The following is a 14,009-nucleotide window of genomic DNA, read 5'->3' as shown; positions in this document are numbered from 1 at the left end:
TGGAGAACTGGGAACCTTACATTTGCCTGATTTTTTGTTTTGTTTTAGGATTTGGGAAACAAGGACCTGAATCGAGAAAGGATTTACTTGGTGTGCCAGATCGTACGGGTGGGCAGGATGGATTTGAGGGAAACCAATGCAAAGAAAATGACTCAGGGATTGAGAAGACCATTTGGAGTTTCAGGTATGAAAAATAGGGATGTCTTGAACCTTTTTTTTGGGTAGATTACGACAAGCATACACAGACTCAGATCTGCAGGAGCAGTGCAGAAAGGATTCATGAGAGGGACTGGCGGGCTTGAGTGGCGGTGGATAGGCCGCAATCTTTCTTTCTAGAGATTAGGAAGCTGAGCGGAGAACCAGATAGTGATGTGTAAACTCATGAGGAGAATAGATATGGTAGATATCCATCATAATTTTATCAGGGTCGGGCAATCTAAAATACTTATTTTTAGATGTACAGCATGATACAGGCCCTTCTGACCCACGAGTCAGTGTCACTCAAACACCTCAATTAATCTACAATCTCATTAGTTATTTTTTGAATGGTGGGAGGAAACTGGAGCACCCGGAGGAAACCCACACAGACACAGAGAGAGGCATTCAAATTCCTTACAGACAGCACCAGATTTGAACCCGGTTCACTGGCTTTGTAATGCTGTTGCACTAACAGCTACTTTAACTGGGTGACCTCAGAGGGCCAAAAAGCCTGATAACAGGAGAGAGTGCACGCAATGAGCTGTCAGAGGAAGTGGGAGAGGCGGGGATAATTTGTGATACAAGACATTTTGTCGAGCACATGGGACAGAAAAGGTTTATCGGCCAAACGGGATGAGCTTGATTGGTTAGAATGGACAGGGGCCTGTTCGAAGGGCCTGCTTCCCTGGTGTAGATCTCTGGATTTGAGAAATGTACACCTTCATTGTGTCGCAGTCAAAAAGAACCTTCATGTCAGCAAGGAAAGGGGAGAGCCCATAACTCATTGCTGACCTCAACCTCACTCATTACTTGACCTTGAATTGAGAAGCTGGAAGTCAACTGATGGAAGTGCTCAAACCACAAGAAGCAGACAGATCAGTGTCCAAAGTCCTGACCATACATCAGGTGAAGTGAGCATGAGACATGCAAAATTATTGTCTTGAGAAAGTCTGACTGTCATATGTAAATTTAAATTTTAAATTTTAGACGTACAGCACGGTAACAGGCCATTTCAGCCAACGGGTCCATGCCGCCCAGTTCACACCCAATTAACATACACTCCTAGTACTTTTTGAAAGGTGGGAACCACCAGGAAAAACCCACAGAGAAATGGGGAGAATGTAAAAAGTTCTTACAGACAGTGTGGGATTTGAACTCTGGTCCCAATCACTGGCAATGTAAAGATGTTGCATTAATCCATACATTAACCGTGCTGCTCTAACGGGTCTTAATGGTTAGACAGGTGTTTTGAAGTTGTAAAATGTTTTTGGTTGCACCTGAGGAAGGGAGAAGGATGTAATTTGAAAGCTAGATTGAATTAAGGCCAATTAGAGGTTTAGATGAACCAGTAGCTCTGGGGTCATTCTCTGGGAAATGTGGCTTTCACGTTGTAATATCGCCCTGAGAGAGGTTTGTCCTTGACCTATCAGAACAACCACCCCATCTAATCTCCAGTATCCTCCCCCAAACACCCATGCCCTACCAACCCCAATACCTGTTCCAACTCTGCCCTTGATCTGCCTGCCTGCTCACTTTCTCTGAAGGAACTCTCTTTTGCGTCCCTTTCTTCTTTAAATCCCATATATACTTGTGTGATTGTTGAATTATTTGGACCCATTTTTTGGGTCAAATTTTGGAGGAGGGTGGTGGTGGTCTACTTTTACATGGGCTCTAACCTTTGACTGTGCTAAGTACCTCTGTCATTCAAGGCAGTGGGAGCTCGGATGGACGGGACTGGGTGGTGAGTCTGCACTCGTGGTATCGGGAGCTCGGATGGCTAGGCGGTCGGAGCCTGGGGAGTTGGGATGGGTGGGCAGACGAAGCGTTAGGAACTCCAGTAGGCGGCAAACGAAGGTGAGTATCCATGTCAGGAGCTTGGATGGGCTGTGTGGTCGGTGTCAAGAAAGGGGCGGGGGGTTGACTTTTATATGGGATATAAGGAAACACAATTTTTGGAACAATAAAAGGAGGGGGGGGTCAATGATTACACGAGTATATCTGGTAAAGTTGATGGATGACTTTGCAGCACTACGTGGAAGATAATTGAACATCTTGAGTATGACAGGCTCCTCAGCACAACATGTCCATACTGACCAAGATGGCATTCTGGGCCAGTCCCTTTTTCCCTGCATTTGGTCCATACGTTTCTAAGTCCTTCCTATCTATAATTCTCCCTAAACATTGTTTAAATATCAGAATTGTACCTGCTTCTACAGTTATCTATGGCAGCTTGTTCTGGTTAAAATCCACCTTTTGAGTGCGCTGAGGGCCCTCTTAAAACTCTCCTTTCTCATCTTAAATGCTTGCCCTCAAATTCTAGATTTGTCTACCCTTGGAAGAAATACTTTATCCACGCCCCTCATGATTTTATAATGTCCTCCCTCAGCCTTCTGCACTCAAAGGAATAAAGGCCCAGCTTGTCCAACCCCTCTCCATCACTGAAGCCTTCCATGCCTGACAACATCTGGTGGATGACAATTGATTGAATCTTGAATCTGCTGCGTATTTGGCACACAATCCCAGGAATCTCTGATCCCAGCCCTTCTTCATATGGAGCTCTGCGTCAGGGTTACAAAGTCGAGTGAGGCAAAAGTCACATCTGTGTCTCAGAATGTGGGAGGTGCGTATTTTAAACCAGAAATGGTAGAAAATGGGTTGAAATAATTTCCAGACACATAAAACGAAAGAAAGAACTCAATTGCAGATTGTAAATTCCAATACCATTTTCATCCAGAATTCCAGACATGCAGGGACAACTTACAGAGTAGTGAAGAAACTTTTTGAAATCAATGTAAAACTTGCACAGATGCAATAATAAGATTGCAATCAGACAAAATGCCTGCCAGACAGATTACATTCAAGAATATAAAAACAAACAAAATAACGGGGAAATTCATTGACTGATTGTAATCTTTCAAAAGTTGGCTGGAGTTCGAGTTGGCATCTGTGGAGAGAAAGTCAGCAAATTATACACCTTGTGAAGCAGAAAAGGTCATGCCAAGTAACTGCGGCCAATGAGTTCCATATCACAGTGGGGAAGTTGGTAGAATCCATCAAAACGTTGAAAACTGGTGAATTCAAACAAACTGCAGGATGATCAGGACAGTTGACTGACAAATAAAACTAATTTCACCAGACTTTAGAGGTTGGTTCTCAGAACATTACAGCACAGAAACTGGCCCATGTGGTCTGTGGCAAAATATTTATTCCGCCTGGTCCTGTCGTCCTGCACTTGGACTATATCCCTCCCGTTCATGTATCGACGCTAATTTCTCTTTAATGTGGACATCAAACCCACATCCACCACCGCTGCTGATATTAGTTCTCCTTAATGTTTCCCCTTAAACAGCTCACTTTTCGTACTTAACCCATGTCGTCTAGTTCATGTTGCACCCAAACTCAATGCATTTACCTGATCTAAAGCCTTTGTTATGTGTCTAGAAGACCCTAAAACCCAGCAGCAAAGAAATTCACCAAGACAAATGGTTACTTAAACAAAAGTTTCTTTTCATTTTCTTTAAACACGAAAACAGGATCAAATTTTAACTTACTACTATTAACTTAACCCCCTTCTAATTCTAAACACATTTGTATGTAATGTGTATATGTTCAGGAAAGTATATGTTCATGGTCCAATCTCACTTCTCACTCCTCCAAGTTCACCGGTGTCAGGCAATTCTTATACTGTGCACAAAATTTAACATTTATGAATTTTCACCAAGCTCTGATGCTTAAAGGTAACTGGTTACCACTCAGGAAGGTTCTTCTTGCTTTCAGAGAGAGATTTGTTGCTCGTTGGACACCCACAAACTGATTTCCTCTGATCAGCCATTTCAATGTCGAAGAAAATTGCCCCATCATGTGTTTTACAAATGATAACTTCTTCTTCCAGGTCACCACAGAGTTCCTCTTGTTTCCCTTACTTCAGGAGAAATACTCTAGCCAGCCATCTCCTCTTGTAAGGACTACAAGGGTTTTGAAGAGGTTGAACTCAGAACCCACAACCCGTCTTCAAAATTGGGTTTTAACAAGCTGACAGCTTGCCATGTTGCAGCCTCCAAAATCCACTGTAGAACTCCATTCTCTCTCTTGCTCTCTAGGGTTAGGGTTAGGGTATCCTGTTCTCTCTCTCTCTCTCTCTCTCTCTCTCTCTCTCTCTCTCTCTCCCCCCCCCCTAAACCCCCAATCCTGAAACATCTTTATCAGCACTTGAGCCCTGACTTTTCCATTTGTACCTGCTTCTTGAGTTTTCTTCCAAAATAACTTCATTGTCTTTGCAAAGGCATCTGGCACCTGAATGTCTCACTTTCAGCAAAGCTCTAGAATTTTAAATGAGATGTGAAGTGCAAGTCTCTGTGAAGTGACCTACACTAAACCCCCTCCCCCCACACATATTTATATATAATGTAAATTATAATATAACCCATAACAGCTCATTTTGAATAGATCTCTAAATCTCCCCTCATTCTCCAGAGAATAAAGTCCTAACCCATTCAACCTTCTCTCATAACTCAGCCCTTAAGTCCCATCAACATCCTTATCTATCTCCTCTGCACCCTTTCAAGCTTATTGCTATCTTTCCTGTATGTAGATGACTAAAATAAACTCTGAATTTGGCTTCACCAATGTCTTACAACTTCAACACAATGTTCAAACTCCTGTATTGGATACTTTGGTTTACAAAGGACAATGTGCCAAAAGATCCCCTGTGAAACCACTTTCCAGCCTTTACTACATCTGCCCTTCCCTTGTTTGACCCTCCAAAGTGTAACCTTACACTTGTCCGGTCAGCGATGTGGTTAGCGCATCGCCATTACAGATCAAGTGGTCGGGGCCGGGGTTCGAATCCTGCACTGCCTGTAAGGGGTCTGTACGTTCCTCCCATGTATGTGTGGGTTTTCCCTGCGGGCTCCAATTTCCGCCCACTGTTCGAAATGTACTGGGGGTTGTAGGTAAATTGGGTGGCACGGGTTTGTGGGCCAAAATGACCTATTACCGTGCTGTATGTCTACATTTAAATTTTTTAAATTGCCATTTGCATTATCATTGCCCAGCTCCCCTTATAAGTCAGAGAAAGGGAAGCAAAAGAGAGTCTGTCCAAGAGTTAACGAGGGCCCATGGATTTACCTCCCACACTCCTGTAACCTCTGCAGCTACACAAGACTCCAGTTTAGACGACTGTCAACCCGAACACAGATCCAAACCTCTGACATGATGAGGAAGCCTTCAGCTCCCTGGGCTCTTCAGGAGCCCTTCTTGCCCTCAGCATCCTTTTGAATTCCAGCCCCAACACCCGGCTCCAATAAGTCAGCGACCAGCAGCCCACGGCTGACGCAAGTCCTTCTACCTCAAGTCACCAGCATCCCACCTCCAGTGCGGGTTCCTAACCCACAAGTTACCAATAGCTTGACGCTTGTGTGCGTCCTTCAGAATTTTTTGAACACTTTTGGCTCCTTTAACAAGCCATTAAATTCCTGTATGGACTGGGTGGTAGAGTTAAAGTTAAAACACAATGCTGGAGAAACTCAGCAGGTCAAACAGTGTCCTTTATATAGCAATGATAAAAATACATACCCTTCATCAAGGTATAACTCTGCTATTGTTATGTGTCATAGATCAGCAGGAATAGAAATTCACCAAGACAATGGTATCTTAAAACAATATTTTTTATTAATAACTATTAATAATATAACATCTTCCTTACATCTAAACTTAATCTCAACTACGTGCAAATGTATATGTGTGTGTGTATGGATTGCACAAACCATTACAGTTTAGGCCCAAATTCTGAAAAGTCAATTCAAAGTTCAGTCTTAGAAATCCTGCGTGATAACCCAGAACTTTGAAATTGATGTTCAGACGTAATTATTGAAGTAGATGAGACACGGAGTCATCAGACTTCTCAAACTTATGAATCCTTATCAAGTTGCTTCCAGAGAAATGTTTCTTCATAAGAATGATTTGCTACAACTCTCCTCTTCCTTGCGTAGGGGTTACGGAACTTGTGACTTCCACTAACCCAGGCAAGGGCTGAATAAAGTGACCATTAGAATGGTCACGGTCCAAATACAGGACTGATCCTGTTTCCTTTACCCAGATATGGATCAATCAAAAATGACCATTACAATGATCACAGTGGATCACTGTTCTCCTCTGATATGAAGAAAGAGCGGAAGTGACCATCTTACTCTACTGTCTTTCCAGATGACATTCTGATGAACTAAAATGTGGCTTTTTCCAAGCGTCTTAATCACATGACTTGCTTGATCAATACTGGTTTTCAATTTCCCAAAAGCAAGTCATAAACAGATAGCCTTCTCTCTCTGAACAGCTGTCTTTTTGAATAAACATCCATTGTTATAGTCTTTCAAGTGAGAACAGTACATACTGCTTATAGCTTTGAATGAGGTGCCTGGCTGAAAATTCAAAATGGTGTTATCTGTGAGTGCCTTTCCCTGTTCCAGCCCTCAAAGATACCTGCAACACTCTGTAAAGGACATTGTTTGATCTGTTGAGTTTCTCCAACATTTGTGTTTCGACTTCAACCACAGTGTCTGGAGACTTTTGTGTTTTACTTCTGGGTGGTAGAACCCCATGCTGCTTTGGCCGGGTCTGCACCAGTAGTGCTGCTGTGGTTACAGCACCTCCGGCAGCGCCGCCATTTAAAAACATTCATGCAATCTACCCACAGCTGATGTCAGGTTCTCTGGCCTATAATTTCCCATATTTTTATTAACTCTTTTAAACAAAAGAACAGCATTAGTTACCTTCCTATCCTTTGACACCTCACTAGTGGATAAGAACGTTTTAAATACATCCCTTCAGAGTCACTGAGTGTTCATGGATTTGCCTCCAACGCTTCTGCAGCCACACAGACTCTGGTCCAAGCCATCGGCCACCCGAGCTTCAGATCCAAATTCCTGACACAATTGTCCATGCTGACCAAATGTCTAGCTGAGCTGTGCAATTTGCTTCCATTTTGCCTATTTTCCTTTAAACCTCTCCTCCTCATGACCCTGACTACATCTTTTAAATGTGATCATTATACCAGCCTCTACCACTTCCATTTATGATTCATTGTCTCTAAACCATTCCCCTTTCACATTAAACATGTGCCCTCTAGCTTCAGATTCACCTCTTCTGATGTGGTGACCATCCACTTTATCTATGCCCCCAACCTCTATAATGTCACCCCTGAACCTCTTTTGTTCCAGGAAAAAATAGTCCCAGCTGATCCAGTCTCTCCTTTATAACTCAAGGCCTCCAGTTCGGGCATCATCCTCGTAAATGTTTTCCACCACCTCTCCAGTTTAATCCTTGGAACGGTGACCGGGAACATACACGGCAGTCTCACCAATGTCTTGTGATGACCTAGCTCAGTGCCATCCTCAACTCCTTGTCGAAGTGTGTCATACTGACAGACTGAAAGGATGTAATCAGCCAGTAATTCTGCTCTCCAACATACTGTAGCCCATAATTATTCAATTGCTCTTTGTACTTCATGGAAATTGAACTTTTGATAATTGGGCTGCCAATTCAGTAGTGTCGCACGTCTTGTCAGTGGAACAATGAATAAACAGAGCTTTCAAAGTTACGTGATATTAATCATTTGAGTTTTTAAGAAATAAATTGTTAAGAGTATTGGAAATGTCAACCAGAAACCAAATAGAAGGTCCCAGAAATCTGAAATAAAACAGAGAATGATGGAAATAAATGGCTGCATCAGTGGAGAAAGAAACTTTTCTTCGAATTATTATTTTTTAATTTAGACATACAGCACAGTAACAGTCCCATGAGCCCGTGCCACCCAATTGCACCCACATGACCGACAACCCGGGTACGTTTTGAAGAGTGGGAGGAAACTGGAGCACCGGGAGGAAACCCATGCTGACACGGGGAGAACGTAGAAATTCCTTACAGACAGTTAACCATGCTGTCCCCTACGCCAACCGTACTGCCCTGGTTTCTGGTCCAAGACATTTCAGGAGTGGATGGCTGAAATTCTGAGACTGTTTAAATCAACAAATGGCCACAGAGAACAGACTCATTTAATTGATGAGTAGGGGATGAATAATCTTTAATGAATATCTTTCTGATCTTGAAGTACTTTACAGTTGGGGCTGTAAGAGGAAGTTCAAAAGACTTGGAGCCACTGGATAAACCTGGCAGCATGGTAGCTATTGTGGCGCTAGCGGCCCAGATTCGAATCCCACTCCCCGTGACCTGTGTGGGTTTTTCCCAGGTGCTCCAGTTTCCTCCCACCCTCTAAAACATACGGCAATGTAGGTGAATTGGGAGGACCGGGTGCCAGTGGCCAGAATCGGCTTCGACCAAGTTGTAAATAAAATGGAAAAACCTTTTCTTGAACCTGGAGTGTGCAGGCTTCTGTACTTTCCTGAAGGCAGCAGAGCAAAACGGTTGTGACCAGGGTGATGAGGGTCCTCTTTGATGTGGGCTGTCTTCTTGAGGGTGGCGCCTCATGTAAATGTCTGCAATGAATGAGAGGCCAGAGCCCATGATGGACGGATATGTCTGCTGCCTTCTGCCTTCTTCATCCCAGCTCTCTCCATCGACCAAGCCTGACGCGACCAGTCAGCTTACATTTCTCATGTGCCTGCAGAGGTTTGATAGAATATTCGACGATGTGCCAAATCGACTCAGACTTCTAAGAAAATAAAGTCACAGGACTGCCTTCTGTACCGTGGCCTCGATGTGCTGGCTCCGGGAGAGGTCCTCTCATATGTGGTCTTCCAGGAACATGAAGGTGCTAACCATCTCCAACACCATCCCGTCACTGAAGGCAGGGTGTCCAGCCTTTGCCACCTCTCTCTACGATCCTCAAGAATTTTGTTGATGTTGGGAGCTAGGTCGCTGTTCTTTCTCCACCAAACCAGATTCTCGATTCCCATCCTATGTTCCAATTCATCAATTCAGAGCTAAATAACCAAGGTATTTGTTTTAATATCAATTTAGTAATGATGGCCTTGATTTTCCCTGTTGACCTGTGTTCATCTCCCTGCCTCTTCTACCCTCCTCCCCCAGCCTTTTGATTCAGGCTCCGGCCTGCTTCTTGCTCAGACCTTGAAGAAGGACTCAGGCCCAAAAACGCCAGTTATATCTCTTTGCTTCTTTGTCTCCCCATGGGCTCCTCCAGCACACAACAATCACAGCGTCTGCAGACCTTCATGTTTCACTCATTAGTCCAGACGTTCATATAGGTCAGCACAACATTGTTCTCTGTCCTATGTTGGAAAGATTTGGGATTGACTCGTATGAGCCCAGAATAACTTGTGAGTGATCCAGAACAATGGATATTTTATAGGTGTAAGAAGAATTTATCTAAACCCCTGTGGAATGGTCAAGTGCAAAGCACCAGAAAACAATAGAAAAGGTCCCACCAGAGGGAGCCCAGCTCATGTGTTTGTGAACAGCTGTAAAAACACAAGGAGGAATCATTCTGAGGACATCGGTTTCAGTGTGTTTGTGCTTTTGGGAAAATTCCATGTTTATGCATTTTATTGGGAACAAAATCACCCTGAGCCAGTTCATAAAAACATAGAACCATAGAAGATAGGAGCAGGAGTAGGTCATTCGACCCTTGGAGCCTGCTCCGCCATTCAACGAAATCATGGCTGATCTTAAAGTTCAGTACCCCGTCCCCACCTTCTCTCCGTAACCTTTAATACCCTTATACCGAAGAAATAGATCTAATTCCCTCTTAAATATATTGAATGAACCTGCCTCTACTGCCCTCTGTGGCAATGAATTCCACAGATTCACCACCCTCTGTGTCAAGAAATTCCTCCTCCTCTCGGTCCTAAATGGTTTGCCTATTATCCTCAAACCATGGCCCCGGGTTCTGGATTTTCCCGTCATTGGAAACATCCCATCTGCATCCATTCTGTCCAGTCCTGCCAGAATTTTATAGGTCTCTATGAGATCCCCTCTCAATCTTCTAAACTCCAGCGAGTACAATCCCAATTTGCGAAATCTTTCCTCATAAGTCATTCCTGCCATTCCAGGTATCAGCCTGGTGAATTGCCTCTGCACTCCCTCCACTGCAAGAACATCCTTCCTTAGATAAGGTGACCAAAACTGCCTTCTGTACCAGTTAATGCTTAATGGATTTCACTCTGGAAGAGAGCAGACTGAAGAAGTCTAAATTCCTTCAGACTGGAGACACAAGACTGAAATGAGATCAGAACACGTTCCACCACCGCACCCTCAGCAAGGAGCCCAGATGCACCCGTCCTCCTGCACCACACACACGATGTGGACGTTGGATACACTCATTCCTTCCCCAACTGCCTTCTCACCGATTTCCCTCCCACTGCAATCCCAGTGTGGCCCCCCCAGATACATCCATCCCTCCCACCACACTTTTGGTGTGTTCCTTTGGATACATCTGTCTCCCAACCCCCACCGCACTCTCAGCGTGATCCCCGGATACACCCGTCCCTCCCACCGCACTCTCAGTGTGGTCCCCCAGATACACCCATCCCCCCACCACACTCTCAGATATACCTGTCACCCCCACCACACTGTCGGAATGGTGCCACGTACTCTCATTGTGGTTCCTCCGGATAAACCGTCTCTCCACCCCCCAATTATGCCCATCCCTCTCACTGCACTCTCAGTGTGGCCCTCTGGAAACACCCACTCCCTCCCCCCACCACCACCGCACACTCGATGTGGTTACCCGGGTATGCCGGTTTCCCCCCCCTGCAACTCACTCTCAGGGTGGTCCCCTGGATAGGCCGCACCACACGGTCATTCCAGTTCCCTGGATAAAATCGCTCTCCCCCACTGCCACATCCAGATAGCTTCCATACTGGGCACAACTACCAAATGTTGCCAGGGTTCCCATTCCGATGCCGATCCATGACACTGCCTCCGCTACCGTGCCTTCCTCATTATCCCACCCAGCGCCAATCTGAAGGTCAACACTGCCCCACCATTGCAGAGAAGGAGTCCTTAGTCCTCCACCACCATCTGTCCTTCTGCCTTTTCCACTCAAGTAAAGCAATTATATTTTCTCCTGTGCTAGCTGTATCGTGCCCAAGGTAATATATAGACGTAGCCTGAATAATGTTGCCCATTCAGCAATCCTTGGGTCAGAGTGATGAAGAGAGGGGAAAAAACACACATTGATTATCTGGATGAAAACAAAGAAATGTGCTAGGATTGGGAATATGGATTTCTTGTTCTGGATTGACTAATTATCCTTTAATCGGTACGAAGATGCTTGGTTAGCATCCGATTCCCCAGTAATGGAAGTTGGCCATTTGTTAAATCCTGAAATTGGATCCTCAGCAATTTCTAAGAGCCCAGGTTAAATTCTATCACTTTTAGGAAATGTATAAGCAGGAAATCTGAATTTTGGAAGGGATATTTTTTCCTGGGCTACTTAGTTTTCAGGAAGTGTGGAAAAGTGTCCACAAATCAAGCCCCTGAGAACTTTTAATTGGGTGACCAATGTCAAGCCATGTGTTTATTCTTAGAATTTTGTCACGTTATTAGAAGTGTTAATGATAATGTTAATGAGGTACTTTGTCTAACAACTTCATCGTTATTCCTTCAATTAAATTAGTAGGAGATTATAAATCCAAAAAGTTGATCGTTTATAAATATGCACAGTTACGATCATGTGAGTTAAAAAGAAGTTGCATAACCAAGAGCAGACGGTCCTTTTGTGGTGTTGGATCTGTCCGTGATTAGAGTAGCAAGGGAAGGTTCAAGAGCTTGAGAGGTGTTGGGAAGAAACTGTTCTTGAACTGGAGGTGCAGGTCTTTGGGGTTCTGTGGATTGGACTCTGCTGGACTGGGTAGAGCTGGATTGGACTCAGCTTAGGATGGGTTGGACTGGGTTTGGACGAGATTGGAGAGGACTGGATTAGACTGGGCTTGAACTGGACTGGATTGGGATGGACTGGGCTGGGTTGGACTGATTGGGTTTGATTGCAATGGACTGGGTTGTGTTGGACTGGATTTGACTGGACTGGACAGGGCTGGACTGGACTGGATGAACTTTATTTGGACATACCGAACTGGGCTGGACAGTTTTCATTTGGACTACATTGGAGGGGGCTGGATTGGACTGGACTGGAATTGGACTAGACTTGGACTTGGCTTGCCCCCCAAAATATGCTGGACTGGGTGTGAAGTGCCAGATTTGCACTTGGAATGGGTGGTGACAGCTCCAAGAAGGCTGAGCTAATTTGTCTCTGTCCCCAGAGCTCTCCAGGTGGACTGAGAGGAGGGGGTGGTGGAGAGGGAGGGGTACCTTTGCCATGTGTCATAGCTGTCATTGATTTTAATGAGATTTTAAATTCTGGTATTCATTAATTCATAAAAACAATTTAAATTTGAGGAAAAGAGCAAAAATAATTCGGGTTTTGATATATATTTCATGAGAAATACTTTAAACATTCATCACTTTGAAGCAATTAGCCCCATATCCCTGCGTTAGCCATCAACGCGGATCTCTGTATTCATAATGTTGTTGAGATTGTGCTTGCTTTTTGGATTTATATATATATATTTTGCATTCAGAGATACAGCAAGGTAACAGGCCCTTCCGGCCCTGGAGCCCACACCACCCAAATGCTTGTGACCAATGAACTTACAAACCCCCTACCTCTTTGGAACATGGGAGGAAACTGGAGCACCCAGAGAACATATAGACTCCTTACAGATGGTGGTGAATATGAACCCAGGTTGCTGGTGTTGTAACAGTGTTTCACTAAACGTTATTCCATTTCTTATGGGCTGTTCGCTTCAAATCTGTTGACTCCAGCGCAGTAAAAGTCACCCTCTTTATTTTCGTGTTCTCTTGTGTAAAGGCCGTTACCCGTAAACATCTGAATGTGGGCCATTGAGCTGAGAGGTGGTGACATTTATCAATGCACCCAGTGGACTACTCATAAATTTGTAGAGCACTGAAGCAGGACATTCGGCCCATTGAGTCCGTGTTGTTCATCAAGTAGCCATTTCCATCAGTTCTCTGTTAATCCCTTTTTTCATTCTCCCCACATTCCTATCAACTCTTAACCTCTGCACAGTAGAACAATAGCTTGAGAAAAACAGCTTCTTCCCCTCCGCCATATTTAAGAAAGGACATACTTGCTACAGAGGGAGTGCAGCGCAGATGTACAAGGTTAGTTCCCGGGATGGCAGGATTAACATATAGGTTAGAAAGACTTGGATTATATGTGATGGAGTTTAGAAAGATGAGGGGAGACATGATTGAGGTATTTAGGATTATCAAAGGGCTTGACAGGGTGAAATCAGGGCACATGTTCCCAATGATGGGGGAGACGAGGACTAGACGGCATAGTTTAAGAATACAGGGAAGGCCATTTAAGACAGAAATTATTTTACCCAGAGAGTTGTGGATCTGTGGAATGCATTGCCACAGAGGGTAGTGGGGGCAGATTCACTGGATAGATTTAAGAGAGAGTTGGATAAGGCTCTTGTGTGCATGGGAGTTAAGGGATGAGGCTGGAATTGGTTATTGAAAGAGAAAGATCAGCCATGATCCACTAAATGACGGTGCAGGCTCGGAGGTCCAATTGGCCTACTCCAGCACCTATTGTCTATTGCCTTCAGATTTCTGAATGGACAATAAACCATTTTTTTTTCTTTTCCTTTGGACTATTTTATTTACTTTTAGTGTATCATTGGAAATGCAATTTCTAGCAATTTCTTTGTATCTGTAATGCACAATACTGCTGCCGCAAAGAAACAAATCTTGTGAATGGACGATGGAATATTAGAGCGGATTCGATGGGCCGAATGGCATACTTCTGCTTC

General features: G+C 44.2%; 1 protein-coding gene across 1 annotated transcript in view; it reads left to right on the top strand.

Annotated features, from left to right (window-relative positions):
- Positions 1 to 14,009, top strand: part of LOC138756974 (dedicator of cytokinesis protein 2-like) — a 1,510,503-nt gene that overhangs the window by 273,610 nt on the left and 1,222,884 nt on the right. Inside the window, 1 exon segment of the mRNA XM_069923500.1 lies at positions 49 to 184. Coding sequence (XP_069779601.1) covers positions 49 to 184 — 136 coding nt within the window.

The sequence above is a fragment of the Narcine bancroftii genome, chromosome 3 (genome assembly GCF_036971445.1).
Source record: "Narcine bancroftii isolate sNarBan1 chromosome 3, sNarBan1.hap1, whole genome shotgun sequence".
Classification (NCBI taxonomy): domain Eukaryota; kingdom Metazoa; phylum Chordata; class Chondrichthyes; order Torpediniformes; family Narcinidae; genus Narcine; species Narcine bancroftii.
Note: the sequence above shows the minus strand (reverse complement) of the source record. Positions and strands in the feature narration are given on the sequence as shown.